The 22,586-nt window shown below is 35.0% G+C and overlaps 1 protein-coding gene and 1 long non-coding RNA gene across 2 annotated transcripts; one reads left to right on the top strand and one right to left on the bottom strand.

Annotated features, from left to right (window-relative positions):
• On the bottom strand, positions 1-657 carry LOC136071380 (uncharacterized). The gene has a single exon (XM_065782596.1). The coding sequence runs from the start codon at positions 655-657 to the stop codon at positions 1-3; it is 657 nt and encodes a 218-aa protein (XP_065638668.1).
• A 17,655-nt stretch (positions 658-18,312) lies between these two features.
• On the top strand, positions 18,313-19,912 carry LOC136061596 (uncharacterized). The gene is made up of 2 exons (XR_010623421.1): positions 18,313-18,408; positions 19,473-19,912. It is a non-coding gene; the product is annotated as an uncharacterized LOC136061596 (long non-coding RNA).
• Positions 19,913-22,586: the final 2,674 nt, after the last annotated feature.

The raw sequence follows: 22,586 nt of genomic DNA, 5'->3' as shown, positions 1-22,586 counted from the left end.
CTAAACTACGATCAATTGTTTGGCTCCAAGTTTGATTTCTTCTTTCACCTTTCTTATAAAATCATCACATCTTTTGTTTAGCTCTTCTGTACTCAGTAGCCCAAATCCATCTTCTTCTTCTTCTTCTTCTTCTTGCATAGTCAAAAGCTCATTTTCTCCTCCTCCTACTACTGTAATCAATGACAAAGACCCATTTGCTATTACTTGTTCCTCTTCAACCTCCATAACTACAATTTTACTTTCATCCAAATCCAATGCCCTATTCTCTGATAGTTCAGGAACTGATTGCTGCCTATGTCCATTTTTGATGCCATGTTCTTCATTAAGATAAAGATTATCCCCTGATTGAGAATGAGAATTCCCAACCAGACCGGAATTCTTGACTATAAAAAGTAGGAGTCCATTGCAAAGTAGGAACATGTAGTTCTTGTCAATTGTGTAGCCAAAGAGTTTCATGGGTAAAGTAGCTGAAATGTTGTGGACATGAAAGGAGTGGAGAAGGAAAGGGAGTAATGAAAAGCTAGAAAATAAGATAGATAAGGCTGAGACTGAGAGTAAGAGTCTAATGGCTTTGTTGTGATAGTAGCAGAATTGGGCCAATTGGCTGAACTGACTTGCAGCTTGGATGTATGGATGCTGGGACGGGATGTTATCCATGATCTTTATGATAACAACAAAATTTAAGAGCCTTTTTTTTTTTTTTGGGGCGTGTGGAGAGAAGGAAACTTTTGGGGAGAGCTTAGAGGGAGCTATGACTATTGAATTGAGAGGTGCTGAAATCTTGGTTCACTTCACTATATATACTGAAGGAGCATGGTGTTTGTACACATATATTATTTAAAAAAAAAAAAAAAAAAAACCAATGCCCTATTCTCTGATAGTTCAGGAACTGATTGCTGCCTATGTCCATTTTTGATGCCATGTTCTTCATTAAGATAAAGATTATCCCCTGATTGAGAATGAGAATTCCCAACCAGACCGGAATTCTTGACTATAAAAAGTAGGAGTCCATTGCAAAGTAGGAACATGTAGTTCTTGTCAATTGTGTAGCCAAAGAGTTTCATGGGTAAAGTAGCTGAAATGTTGTGGACATGAAAGGAGTGGAGAAGGAAAGGGAGTAATGAAAAGCTAGAAAATAAGATAGATAAGGCTGAGACTGAGAGTAAGAGTCTAATGGCTTTGTTGTGATAGTAGCAGAATTGGGCCAATTGGCTGAACTGACTTGCAGCTTGGATGTATGGATGCTGGGACGGGATGTTATCCATGATCTTTATGATAACAACAAAATTTAAGAGCCTTTTTTTTTTTTTTGGGGCGTGTGGAGAGAAGGAAACTTTTGGGGAGAGCTTAGAGGGAGCTATGACTATTGAATTGAGAGGTGCTGAAATCTTGGTTCACTTCACTATATATACTGAAGGAGCATGGTGTTTGTACACATATATTATTTAAAAAAAAAAAAAAAAAAAAGTAAAGAAAAAGGGACTCTTGGGTAGTACATTTAGCATATGTTTGGATTTATCGTCAACGTCTGCGCGTTTCCTTTTTTTTAGGCACGCGTTTCACTGTTTCAAGAGATATAGAACACTGTTTATGCACTGTTTACGAGACTCATAATCACTTTATTCAAGAAAAAAAATATTAAAAATGGGTTCTATAGCACTATTTATACACTTAAAAATTATTTTGTAACAATATTTTCAGTTTTCAGTTTTTAGTTTTTAGCAAAATAAACTGTATTCAAACAGATCCTAATTAAAGGAAAGAAAAAGACACAAGTGGCCAAGTCAGTCAACAACTTTTTTAATTTTATTTTTTAGGGAGCCAACCCAAGTAATCCTTCTTGACTTTTACTTAGGGTGAAGAACGAGTCTTGTGGCACTGTTAATTCTCCGGCTGTGTTACATTACAACACCACCAAGACTAGAAAGCATAGACGTAGAATTCAATTGTCTTCACAGTTCCTTTGGGATAGCAACAAATACAATGCAGGTCGGGTCTAATCAGAAAAGGCTCATCCCTGTCCCACATCTATAACCCAACACAACATGATTCGGGTTTATTTGAGTCCAGTTCAAGTCAATTTTTTTCGCAAATCATATTTAATAATCCCATGGACAAGAAACAATTAGCTTGCTATTACAAGGGATAGAATAATAGTATATAATGCTAAATACAAATATACAATTATTAACCCGTCTTCAATCCTCATCCCATCTTCTCCTCTTCCAGGTAAATTTTAAAGTTTAAGTCAATTTTTTTTTTTTTTACATGAGATTTGCTTCTCTGCCAAAGTTATCCCAAATTCTATATTTTCATTTTGTCCATTAGTCATTAGAACATTTATATCAGCTGATTCAGCTCATGAAAAAATTTATGTCTATTTTAGAATAAGAATTTACATTTTTTTTCTTCTAATTTACACAACTACTTTACAAAAATACTTATATCAAATTATTTATTCTACATTCTATTTTATTTAAATAACTTTTTATTATTATTATTTTTTTTTATTCGTTACTTTTCTTTATATTCCATTCTCTCTCTCTCTCTCTCTCTCTCTCTCTCTCTCATGCCACCCTCAATGACTTCGGCCATGGCAAGACTGAACACCCACATCACCAAAATGAGCAAGACTTCTGGTCTCTCTCATTGTATGTCTTCTCTCTATGTAAGGCCCACATCACCAAATTTCCATTGATGGGATTGATTTTGGATTACCATTGTGTGGTTGCTGATCAAATTTGATTTTGGGTTTAGGTTTGATTTAGGTTTCTTGGTTGATGGGTCGATCGAGGTTTGTGATAGGATGATCAAATTTTGTAATGGGTTTTGACTTGTGGTGGTGGTGGCTACTGGGGCGGCTCAATAGTATAGACGACTGATGCACTCGCCTAAGGCGCTCAAGTAAAAAAATCCCCCAAATTTTAACTAATAGAGTTATTTTTTTCATTGTAATAGTATTTGTAGGGTCAGTTTTACCATTATAGATGGTAAACGTTGGCTGGTTGAAACGCCGAGGGAGTCTAGCCTCCTCTATCCTGCGCGTGAAGGGCGACTTAGATATCTGGTTCAGAGCCCTGTTCATGGCATCATTCTCCATGTCCTCGTGCGATGGACTTCTACGTTGTCTCTTACGATGGGACTCCTCTTCACAAGTGTAGGACTCGCTGGCTGGTGTCTTGGATTTGTGCTGATAAGAGATGTCCTGCTCATCATCAAGATCATCCTCAGAGTATGAGGAAGCCCGTCTAATTTGTGCTGATAAGAGACATCCTGCTCATCATCAAGATCATCCTCAGAGTATGAGGAAGCCCGTCTCCTCTTTGCATGGCGCAGCTCTCTCTTTAGTTTCTCTACTTCCAGTTGCAAGTCGCGGTTCTTCTTTGCATGGGACATGTGACTTCCGCTCTGTGATTGGCCTTGGCTAAGGAGCACTGTATGTACGCTACCTTCACGATTTTGTCTCCTCTCTAGGTTGGCGAAATGGTCCACGTGTTGGGATGCCCTGGATTCTGCTTGCTGTTCACCTTGTCCTGCCATCAGCAACTGTTGTTTTCACTCTTGCACAAGCTCTCGCCACAGACGACGCCAATTGTAGGGTCAGTTTTTGCGGCCTATGCCCAAGGAAATATGGATTCAGAGCCCACCGAGCCCAAAACAATAAATTTTGTAGAGAGTGGGTGAAAGAACTAGGCTAGTGATGAAAATAACAGTATCAAACAGCAACACTAATGGGAAGATTTGGATTAATGTGTTCTCGGACTAATATGAGTGCTATGTCCGAAGAGGTGCTTTTCATTAATCATCTAGGATTACAATGCCTGGAACTACAGGAATCAAATATCTCCTTTTTCTCCCCCCACAGTACCCATAAGAGGAAACAAGATGGTGAGTAAGGTCATTAGAATAGAGAGTGGAAAAGGAAAGAAGAGAGAAAAGAGAAAGAGTGACGAAAGACTTAGAAAGAGAGAAGAGTATATACAGCATAAACAACATGCATCAATAGACAATATTTTCCCTCTCTCACAAAATAAACCCACTCTCACAAAATAAACCCACTCTTTATAATCCCATCAAAATGAAAAGTAGTTATCTAGAACCATCCTTCAAAATGTACAACTTTGTGGCTTAATCTAGTAATAAGGTTGTACAAGTTGGGGGTTCGGGCTCTCTTTAGTTCACTTTCTGCGGAGACTCCTTATTTATGTATTATGATTTCACCGCTCTAACTATGTTTAACAACTAACTATTTGGACTAAAGTTTTTGCCATAACACACACATATATGTATACTACTTTTGTCATTTTGAGGTGTTTTGTATTGTGCATAGACTGGCTCTGAGCAAGGTCTTACAGATAGACCCAACTCTTCTACCCACAGCAAAAAGCCTTAGCCCAAAAGCATAAAAGGCCCCTACACCAACCATCACCAACTCTCCATCTAGCCCCCAAAGAAACCTAATTTAACACTTACTTTAATTGGTATATACATGTTTCACATGTTGACAACAAAACCTAAATAAAATATCTTATATTTATTTAAATATATCTAGGCTAAATATGTCAAACTATCAAAATTGAAACATACTCCCTTAGTCCCAAATTGTTTGGCCTAGTTAGAAAAACTCAATTATTTAGGAAAACATTATTAATTACCTTATTTCTTTGAAAAAATTTAAAAATTTCCTAAATTACCCCTAAACAAATTTGTTTTTCTTTGTTGAAGGTTTTCTATTTTTTAAAATTTGAATAAAGATGGCATGTATAGTGGATTTCAAAATTTAGGTTTTTAATTTTTTTTAATTTAAAAAAAATGCTCCCACAAATAAATTAAGTGCATAAAGGAGATGTTAGTAAATTAATAGTGTTTGACTTTTCAAATAGGACATAATTTTAGGATATCTCAAAATGGAATACAGGCCAAAAAATTTGGGACAGAGGGAGTATCTTTTTGTTCCAACAATATATTATAAGAAAATATGTTTTCCATTCAAGAATTGAATGTATACACATACGCGCACATGCGCACACACACACACACTAGCCTCATCACATGCACTTTGCGTGTGCAATAAAGCTCTTTATTTATTTGTTTTGGGTTCAATGTTATAATTTCCCATTCATTCATTTCTTTTAACTCAACGCAAACTCTAAATTAACCATTGATTGCAAAAGTAACATTCTTTCATAGTTTGGTCCAATTCATAAAGGTGTATAAACTGAATTATACACCAAACAAAACCAACATTTTCCAAATCATAATTTAGGTTTAATGTGATTGTGTTTATATTTAGATTCATGTTAATGTGGTTTGGTTTGCTTTGGTTTGAAGTAACATATATAAAAGGCTATAGGATTAGGATTTGTGGCCCAAGCCCAAAACAATAAATTTGTAGAGCGTGGATGATAGAGCTAGGTTGATTATGGAATTAACAACGATTGGTTACAACCTCCAAGTATAAACCAACAGAAAGATACACGTAAAGACGAAATGAATTGAAGTCTGAAAAGGTTTATGATAAATTGAGTAGTGATTACAGTTCTTCAAGCTACAGTGAAGTCTCTCTTTCTTTTCTATTGTCTATTTTTCTCCCCCCCTTTTAACAGGAGCCCTTCTTCTTTATATAGCATCCTTCCCCATCATCCCCATCGTCCACTTGTTCTTCATCTGGGTACCTACTTGAGTGTATGTCATATCATGCATCTTCTTTAGCTTTTGGTGAGTGGCGGTAGCTGAGGTTACACTGTTTAGAGGTCTTCTCCACATAAATGCGGTCAGAAAAGTTGCTGTAGTGCATTTAATATGGTGGTAGCAGCTTTTCCTTTAGATATTTTTTCGTTCTTATTGTCTCCAGACATACTCAGAGCTTATCTTTATCATTGGGGTTGCTAGGAAGATCATTCGGACCTTCCACACGTTTGATTAATCAAGACTATTCGTATCTGAGGAGTAAGACCTTTTCGGACTGCTGGTGACCTATTCGGATTGTACTCCTCCTTCGTTTCCAGGTATCCTTCTTCTAGATGGACTCCATCTCAACCGATTCCTTCTCTTCGGATACACAGTAATCCTCAAATAGGGCCCTAGGCCCACTACGTAAGGTTGGGCTTTCCCCCCTCCCCCCCCCCACAAAGGCTATATAAAGAAAAAGAAAAAAAGAAAAAAAGAAAAAAGACTTGTGAGATATTTTAAAATAAAGATAGCATGTGCTAATTTTTACGAAGTCACTTTTTTTTCCTAGATTTTTAAATGCCCAATTCCAGTTCACCACAAAATTTGTAATGTTTTTAAACTTTGAATTTGAAAAAAAAAAGTGGGCCTGTTTTGTGTGTTTGTGTGTGTGTGTCTGTGTTGTGGATGGAATCATGGAAAATGGGTGGGAGTTATCCTATTACAATGGAAATGAATAGGAGTGCAAGGGGGAGGTGAAGGGTGGAGGTGTCAAAAATGGAAATGAATTAGCCTCTTGAGTCCTCCTACTTGACAACCCATTCAGAATAATTACCATATCCATTGGTGAATTAATGCCCGAATTAAGGGTGTTCTTTTTGGTGAAGTTTTGAGCTTGAACACTTTGTGCAGAGGTTGTTCTAGCCATACGTGTAACACCCCAAACCCATACCAAGGATTTAGATGCACAACTTGTCTTATAAAATAATCAACAACAATATAATGGAATAGAGTGTAATTAAATATCCACAAATATACTTCAAACCATCAAAATCTTTCCTATGAAATCCATAAAACAAAAACTTTAACAATAAAGTATCCAAGTACAATCTCAAAGAGTTCCACAAATGCCAAACTTACTATCCTAAGAAAATATACTAAAACAGTCCATCAACTAACATAGCTCCAAAAGAAGTCTTCAATCTATATCTCTAAGGATTTACCACCAAAAGATATTCCACTGCTTTAATCTAAAAGGGCGGAGAAAGGGAGGGTGAGTAGAAGCCTAATAAGAGACTACATAACATGAGAATGTCTTTCAAAACAAAACATTAGTATCATTGACAAAATATAGTCTTTACAAAACATTTACAAATAGTTTTAACAGTAATATAATATACTTTGTGAAATTGTCAAGAATAAAACATTTAACTATAATGCTGAAATCATTAAATAAAATAATAATCACTTTAGTTATTAAAAATTACACCAAATAGGTAGAAACAATATATTATAACGATGAACAAGTTTTCCACTTATAAATATCAATAACAATATAACAATAGTTTGATATGGAAAACATTAAACATTAGTCAGACAAAGATATAAGCTGCTAAACACTCGGTGGGTGATTCCCATAGGGAACAATAACACTAACCTCAAAGAGGCAACACTGGCTCCAAAGAGCAAATGATAACACTGCACCACACCATAATAACAGTACATTGGCCGAAGACCAACAATTAACCCTGTGTTGGCAAAGGTTGTGGACTGTCTAGCTGACTGTTTGAAAATATTCTTACTTTATTATAATATTGCCAATATTAATTATATATCATATAACCAATACTTTCTCAAAAATATAGTTTTGAGTCATTCTTAACTTATACAGTTTCAAAATAATATACAAGAAATAATAAAATTCTGGTATGTATAATGTATAGACAATGGTATAAGTTTTTGGAAACTTCACTTTTACAATTATATATATACATATATAAATATATTTTTACAATATATATATATATATATACGTCCTGAGAGACGTCATGTTCTGAAGTTCACTTACCTCTAGTTTTTAAACCAAGCTTCACCTTAACTGTCTGAAACATATCAACTAGAACCTAAGGGTCCGTTTGGTTCCCGTAAAATATTTTCTGGAAAATACATATTTTCCGGAAATGCTATTTTCCAGAAAAGGAAAATATTTTTAAGTGTTTGGTTGTTTTATGAAAATTGGTGTGGAAAATATTTTCATGTGTTTGGTTCAATTAGGAAAATGCTATTTTCCTACAACAAATTCCGGCCACAACAACAACAACAAATTCCGGCAACCACAACACCACCACCACAACAACAACAACAACAACAACAATAATCAGTTCATAAAAAAAAAAAAAAAAAAAAAAAAAAAAAAAAAAAAAAAAACAACAACAACAACAACAGCATCAAACTTAAAAAAAAAAAAAAAAAAAAAAAAGCTGAGAGATCGAGGAAGAGGAAGCGATCGACGGCGCAGCGCGGCGACGATGATCGACGATCGACGACGATCGACGGCTTCTGGGTTCGCTGGTGGGAGATTGAAGGCGAGTCGCGATATCGAAGGCTAGATCGCGAGATCGAGCGGAGGTGATCGAACGCAATCGCCGGCGCGGTGCTCGGGGTTCGCCGGTGCGGTGATCGAAGGCGCGGTGCTCGGGGTTCGCCGGCGACGTCTCCGGCGTGTCTGGGCTCGCTGGGTTCGGGGTGCTGGCGCTCTCTTTCTCTCTTTCCCTCTCTCTATCTTCATGCTCTCTCTTTCTCTCCATTTTCCGGAAATCATTTGAAGTGAAAATGATTCCGTAAATCATTTTCACCCTTGACCGTGAGTCAACTGAAAATGATTTCCGGAAAATTGCTTTTTCCGGCGCAACCAAACACCCGAAAATATAGAAAACCATTTCCGAAAATGAATTTCATCCAAAACAAACACAGCCTAAATAAGGACAAGACAACTCAATAAGAATGGATACACTAAGGCAGCAACAAAATATAAATTTCATTCTTAAAATTCGTATCTCAGTACTTATTCTGAAACTATAGCTAATCTAGTACTCAATTGCTTTATCAAGTACTCCAAAATCAATACCTAGCAAATAATTCTGATGAGCCGAATATGTAGATATCTATATTATTTAATTCTCCAGTATGAGTTGGCTTCCAAATAATTTTATGCTTAAAGATCAATATTATCCCAAATTACATATATATAGCATCCAATAAGATTCCTACCCGTAAGACATAGAAAGAATACAATAGATTTACCAATTAATTCCTACCCGTAGGACTTAGTGACCTGTAAAATGTATTGATAAGAGTTTAGAAACTTGACCATGATATAGATTACAAGATTCAGAAGTCCAGCCCCACCACCATGCGTAAACTCTAGCAACTATCACTCAAAAGCTTATCGCCTAATTCAAGAGTTCATATGGGATATTAAAGCAAATCTATTAAACTACTCTAGCAAAGTAGGTTATTTCCATGAAGGTTTGAGAGAGAGATATACCTGACCACACGACCACACGGATGCAAAATTTGTCTCTTGTAATTTTGCGCACACACATACACACACACTCTCTCTCTCTCTCTCTCTCTCTCTCTCTCTCTCTACGCTTCACAAATACACTATTTTACCTTTCAGCTTCACAAGTTAAAACTGTTTCCACTTAGGGCTGAAATTAAAGCCTACAAGAACTTAAATAAGCTTTCAAAACTTTAATTCCCACTAAAACTCATATTAAGATTGTTTAGATGGCTAAAACTCTAAAGAATTCCAATAACACTTAAACTCCTAATCTAAATAGGAAATCTATTATCCTTTTCCTTAACTGATAAGTAGGCTAAAAGTTAAATATGAATAATTCACAAAAATAACTCTCACGTTACATCTTCTTTTATTTATTTTCTTTGTAGTAACCATAATATAAAATAATATCACCTTCAAAATAAATTAAATAATTCATCAGTTCCACTCTAGAGGCAATTAAATTCAATTTAAGTGAGGCAATGAACTTAGAGCTACGTAACCTAATTTTACTATTAACATTGTAGTTTTAACAAACTCAAAATTATTTTTAAAAATTACTGACATAATTATTTTTAAATAAATAATAATTTCTTGAAACTTTTAGTAAAAGAGTTTCAACTTAAATTTTTTTTAAAATGTATTTACTTTTAATAATAGGTTTTTAAATGCCATCATCATAATTGATGTTACTATGGCTAAAAAAGACCATGTAGTGCTTATAGTGAAATACATGATAAAGGCACCACAAACAAAGTATAGTGTTATACCGAGCTATGTGGGAAAAAAAAGATTACAACATATCAGACGGAATTTTTAATAACGCTCCATTTGTTACAACGTAAAATATTTGTAGGAAGATATTTTCTCATTTTATGGTGTTTGTTTTGTAGTAAATATTTTAGTCAAAAGTAAAATATTTTCAGTCAACCAAATTAACTTAAGCAAATTTCTGTAAAATATTTTACACTTAAAATTTTGGTAAAATATTTTACAATTGCTCTCTAACTCTCACTCGACAACTCTCATGTTATTTCTACCTCTCACGCTATATCTCCCTCTTAGTTTTCTCTCACATCCCAACTTGATACTTCTCTCACCCACAGACCGGTGCCACCCACTAGCGGCACAACCCACCGACCGACTCCACACTTTCCTCCTCCTCTCATCTCTCTCACGAAATTCATCGGGATCTGAATGCTGAGCGGCGGCTTGGGTTTTGGTGGCTGCTTTGATCTTGTAGGTGGTTGTTTCAATCTCACTACCACTAGATTTGCTAGATTGTTGAATTTTCATATTAGATTCTTTGTTTGTGGGTTTTCTTTTCAGGTTTTTGATTTGGTTTATGGGTGTTTTTGCCTTTCTGATATAGATTTTTGGGTTGTTGGTGGTTGTTTTTTGAGTGGTTTGTGATGATTTGGTGGTTGTTCTTTTTGGTAGTCGGTGGTAGGTTTTTGAATCTTTGGTGGTGGTTTTGAAGGCTGTTTTTTGAATGGTTGGTGATGATTTGGTGGTAATTCTGGTGGCTCTTGTGTATTTGGGTAGATGATGGTGGCTAATGGAATGGGATTACAATGGTTATGTTTTTGCAATGGCTGGTGGTGGCTGGGTATGTGGTGGCTGGTGGTGGCTGATTTATATTTGCAATTTTTAAGGTCAAAGCACTTGTCGTACACTTGCAAATGTTTTATAGTAAAATATTTTATATGTACAATATATACATGTAAAATATTTTACATTTCAAAAAATTTTACGTTGAAACAAATAGTGTAAATTACACATGGTATAAAAAAAATTGATAATTGAAAAAAGAAATTGTTGCATATGTACATGTGGCTAAATTGGAGCTTATTGTTAGAAAAGAATTAATTTAAATAATCGATAATAATAGTGGAATTGCTAGAGCGGAGTCAAATTATTGCTAATTGCCTGAAATGAGATAAAGTTAGCCCTCCCATAATTTTTTATTGTTTTTTTTTATTCCTTTTAATATACATAGAGAGACAAAGTGTAGGACATGTAACATTAATTGTAAAAAGAATGATTTTATTTTGATTATTATATAATTTTAAAAAAAGCTCTTCTTAATATTGTGAGTCATGACGAATCATATATAACCTTCTATATAATCTGATACTTCATATAAATATAGGACAAAGTTTGACTACAAACTAGTTACAACTTCCACTAAAAAATTAACATAACAACATATTTTAAAAATCTAACCATTAAATTATGTGTTTTTTATGTTCTTAACAAGCATGTCAAATTTCTTGTTGATTGGATATTATTTACTATTAAATCCATATATTTATTTTTTACATTATTTTAGACTATAAAATTTAAACATTTAGTTGATGACATAGTCTTTGATCTTTGATTTTTTAAAATTTTGCGAGCATAGAGGATGTAAAAAAAAAAATGTTATCAATGGTTGATATGTCAAAATTCACATTCAATAAAAAAATATTGAGTGGTGTTGTTGTCTATTGGCTACAACTAGTTTGTAATGTAACTTTGTCCATAAATGTATAGGTCGAAACTTATATACGGTATCTTAAGTGCAATTCCTTAGTCACTCCTCTTAAATTTTAGACATTTGTCTATTTTTAACATCTCATCAAACGGCGTTAAAATCCTCTATGTTTGTTTACCCTTTTTTTTTTTTTTTTTTTTTTTTCTTTTTCACAAAAACTAAAAAACCCAATGACCAAATTTCTTCGGACTTCTCACACCCAATCTAAAGAAAAAACTGCTTTAGCAAAATCCACAATCCATAGGTTGTTTTCAAAATTATGAAACACGTTGACTTCAATTTTCATTTAAAATAGATTTCTTGGTTGGAGGGATGAACTTTGCTGTACAAAAACTTCCAAGATTCCTTGAACACCTAATTCTCTATTTGGACCAACAATTTCAGCACTAGAAGCTCCCACTGATGCCAAAAGAGAAGCTATCACAAAAATTGCGTTACCACCTCTCACCAGATGTCTTTCACTATTATATTTGCTGATTGAGATTGCTGTAAGAATTGAAGGAATCGCCAATGTAGTCAAAAAGTTGGAAGGTCTGGCAGATTTCACTTGCAATGGACCACATCTGAAGGATTACAACAGGATTCTCGGCCAAATTTCTTATTCAGTTTGAGATGTGGAGAGATCTGAAGCCATTGAGTTGAGAGAGAGAGTGAACTAAAGCAAGCCAGAGATACTGAGAAAACGGAAAAAAAAAAAAAAAAAAAAAATTTTAAGGCCGTTTGGAGAGATATTTAAAATGGCCAGATGTTTAAAATTTAAGAGGGATACCTAAATAACAATATCCAAAGTACTGTATCTAAATTTTGTCCAAATATATATACATATATATATATATATGTGTGTGTGTGAGAGAGAGAGAGAGAGAGAGGCAGAATTAATAAATATTTATTTTTTAATTCTTTCCTAGAGTTGAACACTGCATTCAAGAATGATTTTTTATTCAATTGCAAGAATCAATACAAAAGATAAATTTCTAATTCTTAGTTATATCTGAATTTGTTATTAATATAATGAGAACCTCTTTCTCCATCAATAAGTACTTATTATTGCTAAAAATTTAGATGTTTTAGTAAATTTTTCATAATTGTTGATTATTGTATCTAAGTGTGTTAATTTTTTTTTTAAAATGTATTACCCATATCATTTTATAATTTTATAAAAATAAAATAATTGTTTTAAAACAATATTGTATTGAATTCTTAAATATTTTGGCAAAAGAGTTTCAACATAAATTATTTTTCAATATTTAATCTTATTTTAAGAATAGAGTATCATAATCCATGTTACGATATGGTTAAAAAGGAGCATGTAGTGCTTATAGTGAAATGCATGATAAAGGCATCACAAATAAATATAGTGTTTATAGTGAACTCTGCAGATAATAATAATAATAATAACTAGTTGCTAACCCATGCTACGCACGGGAAAGCTATTAAATATGACTTAGAAGATTATTCTAATCACACACACAATCTTCTCTTTTTCTTCCCCAATTTTCATACACTGCCAACTTTGTCTCAGGCTTGAACTCAATATAATTTCATTTAGTTTTGTGTTGCATAGGATTAAATGTGTTTTGTTTCCTATGTTGGGGCTCCTTTGTTACTAAGTTCTACCAGTTACATTGTTGTATTTCTTATATATCTCTCTAACTTTATCCCATGACATGTACCACAAACTATATGACATATGAGAAAGAAATATAATTCATTGACCAAACATCCATTCAGCAAAAAAGAAAGACTAAACCAACACCTAATTAACCATGACAGAAGTTGGTAAGGCATTTACAACAGAATGTGACTTGTGAATCATCTAAGAAAACCTAAGAAACTACAAATATACATATACTTATATATATATATATAAGTATTTAAACAATAACTAAATTTACAAATGCCCTTTATATATATTTATATACTAATTAATTATTGCAGTATGTCAATGAGTATTTCAACACTAACTACAGTAGCAACACTTGATTGATGCAGCCATAATGCGATAGTAGCTCTTCATTCTCTACAATTTAGAACATGCAAATCATAAGTGGAACACACTATGAAGGTTAGAATTAAAAGCCTAAAAGTATATTAAAAACAATGAGCTGCCAACTTGAGGATGCTAAAGAATCATGAGGTGTTTCTAACCCTGAAAAGGGACCTGGCCATGGCAAGTTTTCCAATTCCTTATCTTTGCTAAATGTATAAGCTGTTTTTACTCTTAGAGAATTTACTTTAATGTCTTTTTCTTTTTTTTCTTCTTCTTTTTCTTCCTTTTTTTTTTTTTTTTTGGAAGGCGATCCAAACAACAAATATTGCCGAAGAATGGGTAGATAATGCCCACAAATAGTGGAAGGATGAGGAGGGATGGCGCATAGCTGCTGTCAAAACGCTCATTATGGCCGAGAAGAGGATAAAAGACCTCAATGTGAAACTGACTAAGGTAGATAGGGAGACGAAGAGTGCAGAGGCAGCACTGGCTAGGGTTGAGAGGTAAGCAAAGGGTCAATGCCAACAATTGCATAATGCTGAGGATCAGCTTGCCATTGCCAAGGAGCAGATAGGGGCTTTGAAGAAGAAACTGGAGAAGGCAGAGGAGGCTGCAACTCAGGCTGAGTAGGAGGGCCATGAAACTAGGGTGAAGGAGACTAAAGAAAACCTTAGGGCCCAAGTCATTGGTGTCTACTGAGGTTACTGCCTCCAAGTGTGGACTGAAGTGCTAAACCAAGGTAGGGTGGACGCTTCTTCAGCACTAAGAAGGGTAAAGAATGTCTTCTACCCCCCAGCCCTTCACATAACAGGCCTTTCCAGCTCCTGAGCTGACGTCGCTCCCAAAGCACTTGAGTCCAATCAGGCAGCTTTTACCAGCACTCTTCCAGCCCCTACTGATCCTTCCATAGAGGTTGACCAAGTGAGCACAACGGATAAAGAGAAGGAGCCAACTAAGGCGAAGGCCTCTGAGCCTGTCAAGTCCTTACCTAAAACCAAGGAACCCTCCAAGGAAAAGGGGGTAGCCCAAAGCCATGTATTTGTACTAGTCAAACTCCCTTTCACTACCAAGAAGGATCTCAAAGACAAGGGTGTAGCTCAAGCCATGGTGCCTGACCCTTCTGCCCAAACTGTATTGAAGGCTAACCTTCCTCCCTCTAAGACAACTTAGGATTTTACTTTTATATATATATATATATATATTAAATAATTCTTTTATGTATTTTTTTTAGGTATGTACTCCCTTTTCCTTTTCAAGGCTTTATTTAATGAAAAGTGCTAAGTTCCTTTATATTATTAGTGTTTTTATGTTAATCACAATGCTATTTGTTTATTGTTGAACATAGTTTGATTGTCCAACTGTAAGCTCAAATTACAATCTCTTCCAATTAAAGCATAACATCGCTTTTAACCTTGACAAACATCTGTGTAGTTGGTAATCTAACAACTTAATTCCCATGCAATTGGCAACCTAACGAATTAACCTCCAAGCAACTGATAATCTAACAACTTAACTTAGAAATAGGATTAGTGTACTTGAAATGTTCTGCTCAAAAGGCTATGTATGATTAAGGCTTCATTCTTAACTTCAAACAAATGTGAAGCATTAATTCTTCCAAGGTACGTGGTTCGAGGAACCAAACATGACCAAGGTTTCACTTAACACTTACATGAACAGGAGGTGTTAATTTACTCGAGGTATAAGGTTTGAGGAACCAAACATGACCAAGGTTTTGTTTAACACACAGATGAGTAATTGAAAGTATTAATTTACCCAATGTACGTGGTCTAAGGAACCAGGCATGACCGAGGTTCTGTTTAAAACTTAAATGAATAGGAAGTATTAATTTACCTAAGGTATGTGGTCCGAAAAATTAGGCATGATCGAGGTTTTGTTTAACACTTAGGGAAATATGGAAGCATTAATTTACCTAAGGTATGTGGTTTGAGGAATCAGGCATGACTGAGATTCTGTTTAACACTTAGGAAAATATGGAAGCATTAATTTACCTAAGGTATGTGGTTCGAGGCATTAGGCATGACTAAGGTTCTGATTAACACTTAAATAAATAGGAGTAAAACATATAATAGTGGAAACAGAAAATGGCAGGCTTGCTTTTCATTAATAATAGTATCTTTGTAAATTATTTACATTCCACGGACATGGTATAACATTTTCATCTAGGTCTTCCAAAAAGTAGGCACCTATACTAGCCACCGAGATGATGCGATATGGCCCCTCCTAGTTGGGCCCTAACTTTCCCCATGATGGGTTCTTTGTAGTACCCACAACCTTTCTCAACACCAAGTCATCTGGTGCTAGTGGCCTCGCCCTCACACCTGTATCATACCCCTGCTTAAGTTTTTGCTGATAATACGCTAGTTGAACCATGGCGGCTTCTCTTCATTCACCAACTAAATCTAGACTTCTCTCCAATAACTTATCATTGTTGTTTGGGGTGAACAAGCTTGTCCTTAGTGTTGGAAACCCAGCCTTTAGAGGGATCATGGCCTCAGACTCGTAAGTCATTGAAAAGGGTGTTTCTCCAGTTGACCGACGAGGGGTAGTTCGATATGTCCAAAGAACGTGTGGTAGTTCTTCCACCCATTTACCCTTTGCTTCGTCTAACCTCTTCTTAGGCCCATTCACTATGACTTTGTTGACTGTTAGCTTGCCCATTTCCTTGTAGATAAGCTGGAGTTGAATATCTGTTCACACCCTAGGAGATTAGGACAATGGCAAAATAAGCCCAAAACAATAAATTTGTTAGTGAGTGGACATGTTATTGAACGTTCAATGAGTTAAAGGGTAAATTACAATAGGCTAGTTGGTGTTAGAATAAGTAAAACAAACAGTTTGAAAGGAAAAATACTCCTCGGTCATGTCTGAGGATGGTATGTTCTTATATATTTCTCTTAGACTTATACAAATATTCAAGTTCTTGGTTAGATACTGATTTCTTTCTTGTTTTCTGATGATCCTCTTTGTAATGGAATCATCCTCCTTTATACTCCCTTCCATTCTTTCCATCTTAGCTATCCACGTGTAGATCAGATTGCTAATTTCCTTAATATTTGTTCCATCAGCACCTTCCTGAAATCTTTGGGGGCAGCTGTAAGGCTAGAAGTCACTATTCAGGTATCACCTCTACATTAATATGGCCAGTTGATTTGGTGCAGAACATTCAATACGGTGGTAGCAGCTTTTTTCTTAGATATTTCTCAATTCTTTGTTGACTTAATCCTCTTTGAAGCTTATCCTTCCAAGCATGGTTGCCCACTACTCAGAATTTGATGGGTGGTCGGACTTTAGGCTTCCACTCTGTTGGCCAAGGAAGGGTAGCCCCTCGGACAATGTCACTTGTTCATTATGACCAGACCTCTTCCTTGGCCCAATAATCTACTTGCCTTTGCTAGTACTTATCTGTCCTTAGGCTCTTTGACGTCCTCAGGTGCGGCCCATAGCCCAATATCCTTATCTGAGCCCTTCATCCCTACAAATATTAATAAAAAATATATATATATATATATAGATTTATAATAATTAAACTAATGTTACTAATAGATCAACTTGATGTTTAATTATCATATATCTCATCAAATATTATATAAAAAATTATATAAATTACATGGGTCATATCAATTGTAAGGACCACAAATTGGCCCAAAGCCCAATGGATATGAACAGTGGCCTAACATGCTCACAGCAATAGATTTGTAAGAGAGTGGGTTTAATAGATGAAGACTTAATGAATCAATTAAGAATCATAGTGAATTGGTTTAGTGTTATGGTGATTGAAAAGTATAATTTGAGGAGAAAAACACTCGGTCAAATTCAAGGAAAGTATGTTCTAATGTATTTATGAATTTCCAACTTGTACAAATACCCAGACTTCTTCGTTACATTCAATTCCTTTTCTCCATTTTTCTCTTTTTTTTTAGATGACCCCTCCATGTAAAGGAATACTTTCCCTTTTATACTCTTTCCCCTTCTCGCATCTTAGTCTTCTACTTGTTGATCAAACAACTAATCTTCTGGATGCTTGTCCCATCAAAATCTTCTTGAAGTCTCTGTGTGTAGCTTTAAGGCTAAAAAACACTGTTTAGGTATCACTTTTACATTAATGCGGCTAGTTGGTTAGGTGCAGTGCATTAAATGTGGTGGTAGCAGCCTTTTTCTTAGATATTTTTCAGTTCTTTGTTGACTCACCCCTTTGAAGCTTATGCTTCTAAGCATGGTTGCCCTTTGCCCGGTATTTGTTGGGTGGTCAGGGTTCAGACTTCTGTTCTATTTTCTGAGGAAGTTTGGTTCCTCGGACAACATCACATGTTCGTTGTTATTGGTCCTCATCCTCGGCCTCATAACATATTTGCCCTTATTAATACTTGATTGTCCTTGGGCTTTTTGGCATCCTCGGGTCTGACCCATAGCCCAATACCCTATCCAATTCTTTTATCCCCACATCAATCTTATAAAAGGTATTAAGTTTATTTAAATAGTTTTTTTTTTTTTTTTTTTTTTTATATTATAAAAAATTATTGTTAATTATGTTTATATTTGTAATTCCAGACAAGGGCTCTCATTTCAAAGCTGACCGAGGAGAAAAGTTCTGCTATTCAGCAAAATAACAAGCTTCAGCAAGAACTGGTAAGGGATTTTGTATTTCAAATTATTTCATTTTTGTTATTGAAACGCTTCTGAAGCAAATTTTTATTTTCTAGATATATGCTTAGTGAAAGAGATAACAGGCACAAGACAAGCTGAAACAAGTCATTTGAATTAATGTTTAACCATAAACAAAGCCCATAACTAAATTTTCCTTTGGTATGGCTTAAATTTTGTGGCTTATCTGGCTTATGTTTTTGAAGTGGGGATCGAATAAACTGTACCAAAGGAACTACTGCTGAATTTCTGCATGCAAGCCATTCATCAAATCCAGTATTTCTTCACACTCTTTTGCTACATGCTAGAAAGTTTTTATCAGATAAAATATTCCCAAGTTGTGAAATTCTTTAAATTTGAATTAGAGAATACTGCTGAGGGCTGATTTGTGTGATTTTCCTGAAATCATTGTTAGAAACTTTACTGGAGCAGTTGTATTATGGCTCTTCCTAGTTTATCTTTGCTTGGGAAAGGTAGGGAGAGAGAGAACCTAGCAGTCTTTTCAAAGGTTTTACATTTGTTTGGGGGGTGGGTGGGTGGGGTTAGTTTAAAGAAATTTTACTTTTAATTGCATCTCTTGTCTGTTTTTTAGAGGATTTAGTGGGAGATTTAGGAGATACTAGCATACAATGAGTAATCTATACTCAGTTTCCTTCACAATGAAAAGCACGCAATTAATGCAACTTTGAAAGTTGAAAATTATTCCATATTTTTGTATGTTGCTCAGATAAAAATGGTCTCGTATGTTTGTTGTATTTTCAACCAATTAGTGGGACATCTTATTTATGCAGTAACAGTGGCAAATTGTGAGTTCTGACCCATAATAACTAAGGGGTCATCCAGTAAGCAATCAGAGATATATTGTAAACATAGATAAGTTGATGGCCAAAGTAACAATAACCTTATAATTGCAAATCTTATGCATAGTAGTTGTATACATTCTAGTTTAGTGCCAGGTTGATGTGGCAGCACAATATTGATACCGATTACCATGCAAGAAATTATTGCAACCTTATTAAAGGATAGGACTGACTTTGATACTTGTGCAGGAGCTCTTGAGGCGTGAAGCCAACAAAAGCCGCGGTGGTGGTATCCCACTTATATTTGTGCTTCTTGTCGGCTTGATTGGCATCATTTTGGGGTATTTTCTGAAGAAGACATGACGAAATTGAGTTTATCTTTTATTCCTTTTCTGTTAGCCCATGAAGTGGGAAACGAAATGTAGAAAGCCAGAAAAAAACCAGATTTGTGACTGATTAGCATAAGCACTTGTTTGTTGTATTTACCAACCTGTGTTGACACTAGGAGTATTTGAAATTTGTGGTCGGTCAGAGGAAACTTTTGTTCATTGTATTAGCAGTTTCTGAGGTTAGAGAACATGGTTAAGGGGTTTTATCAGTTTTTTAATTGCCCTAGTAAAACTCAAAATTATTCATTGTGTGGCCCTTTTTTTCATGAATGTCTTTTCATGTTAACCTCTTCTCTTCCCTTTTCAATGTGTTGAATAACTAATGATGTTTAACTGAGGTATTCAAATAAAAACTAGTAGAATTTCCTTGTAATTGAGGTTTCATGAAGGAATACATTGCATGATTGGTGGTTGGAAAAAGAGAGCTTCATTTTTAACATTTAATGCAGAGATAATGGTTTGTTTTGGTTTTGGATGGGTTTGTTTTTGTTCTTATTCTATTTGAAAATAATTTTTTTTTTTTTTAGTTGCAATAGGTTTTAACTGTCCAAGGCTTGTTCATGGGTATCGAGTGAGGATTTTCTTTTTTAGTAATTCAATAGTTGGAGGTGGGAGAATTTAAATACTAAATGTTTCTATTGAAATAATTAGGAGGTGCCAGTAGAGTAATGCAAAAATTGAATTAGGACTTAATTTGAGCTTTAACCCAAATCGACTAATGAAGCAAGTTGGGCCAAGTTAAACCCAGTTCATGGGAGGCAATGCAAATTCTCATTTATATTGCTCTTTGTGTCAGGTTTTACCAATTGTCCAATCATTAAACTTAAAAAATTTTCCGAATCAAATGATATCTAGAAGGCAATGGCTAAAAATTTTTTTTTTTTTTTTTTTTTTGAGAAAGCAATGGCTAAAAATTGAATGATAATTAAGAGGCTACTTTTCCAAGTCTTGTATCCCATTTCCACTTACCCTTACTGGGCCAAATGATGGAAATGATATAAATAAATAAAATCATATTCCAGTCCACCGTGCTCCTAGAATTGGGAGGGTTTGTTTTTTGTTTTGTTTTTTTCATTTCTTAACTTGTAATGCTAGCAATATTTTTATTCTTTTAACCCTGGCATTTTGAATGACATTTTATTCTTGTCTAATATGATATTTCTCAAACACTTTCGAGCGCCCCTTGGAGCTAATTGAATCTAATTAGACATGGTTTACACATTGATATTATAGTCTTCGAATGTGTTTATTTCTATTACCAAAAAAAAAAAAAAAAAAGAATGTGTTTATTTATTTCTTTATGTTTCAAATCATGCTCGCAAACCACTGAATGAATGAGGTTGAGCACCATGCTGCACATGCATATCATGGCAATCGACAATGATTCACAACCAAATTCAATATGCATGATCATCATATAAATACCGACCTTTATATATGTATGATCATCCCAGGTCCAATAGCAAAAGAAAGACATATACTTCGGCAAAAAGAAATAAGAAAGACAAATAAGGTTTGGGCTCAACCTAATCAAGTTGGGTGAGTAGATTTATGACCCGCCATTGACTAAATGGTCGGTCGAAACTAGATTTCTCGATTTGCTAGTTGCACCAGTCAATTTCATTAGATCTACAAGTTAAAGGTTAAAGGTGTACACAATTGATTTAGGTTTCACAAGTTAGGAATCTAGGGATTACTTGAGGCTTGGACCAGAAATCAAAAATTTAAGGGTTTGAAACCTACAACTCAATCGTCTGTGCAGTAGGTGTCAACCACGAGTCTCTAGGTCGATTCAGATTGGCCGAGTGGGTTAGGTATAATGGGTGGATGGATAACCCTAATTTGGAATTTGGGTGAAAGTAACATTTTTTATAATATAAAAAAAAAAANTAAAAAAAAAAACTATTTGAAAAAAAAAAAACATTTAGGGAAATAACGCCGTTGCCTGAAATCAAAACCAAAGAATGCAACACTCAATCTCGAACTAAGGAAATTTGGAGAAAACGAAAAATAAAGACCGATTTGCAAAGATTGAGAAATTCAATTAAAGGGTGGAAAAGTTATATTACTTCATAAGATTTCCACTCTTTTAGAGCATTCACATCCACTATCTTCAATTGTATTTTACCATTTTAAAAGTTACTTTATCAATTATATCATACTATTTTATAATTTATTCAACATTTCAACTTTTATTTTCCCATACAATACATTAAAATAATATATCTATCCAATAAAATATATAACCCAAAATCATCTCTCTCCTCTTTCTAATTTCTGTCTCTGCCTCTCTCTCTCTCTCTCAACTTCAATAAACCTACCACCATTTTAAACCAAACACAACACAACCACCCTTTAAACCCACCACCATTTAAACCCAACACAACACAACCACCCAGCCACCCCACCACTTGCCAACCATCAACAACACTACCACCACCTGCCACCACCATCATCAACAACACAACCACCGCCCAAACCCACCACCCCACCACTGCTGCACCACCCAAATCAACCCAACTCACAACAAACCCATGCCAAAATCACCCAAATTGACCCAACAAATTACCAACATAACTCACTGCCACCACCACTAATCCAAACACAACACAACCCATTGCCACCGAGCCGAACACCTACCACACTAGGACCAAAACCCACAATTACACGAATCAAAATCCACTGTAATCTTCAAGAATCAAACCCATAGAAAAAAAAAATACAATAGATCAAACCCACTGAAATCTCCACTGCAAACTCACTGCCACCAAGCCAAACCCGCCACCACACACACAACATCGAAACCAAATAGAAAAAGGAAAGACAGATAAAAAAGAAATTAATCAATTTTTTACTTAAAAAATATACATCATTCTTCAATCGCTACCACTAGTTGTCCTTGTTGATCAACCCAAAATTACAGCGTTTAGCCACCCTTGATGATACTCAATTTCCCAAAAAAAAAAAAAAAAAA

This window comes from Quercus suber, unplaced genomic scaffold (genome assembly GCF_002906115.3).
Source record: "Quercus suber isolate HL8 unplaced genomic scaffold, Cork oak 2.0 scaffold_16, whole genome shotgun sequence".
Classification (NCBI taxonomy): Eukaryota; Viridiplantae; Streptophyta; class Magnoliopsida; order Fagales; family Fagaceae; genus Quercus; species Quercus suber.
This window is presented reverse-complemented; position numbering and strand designations above follow the sequence as displayed.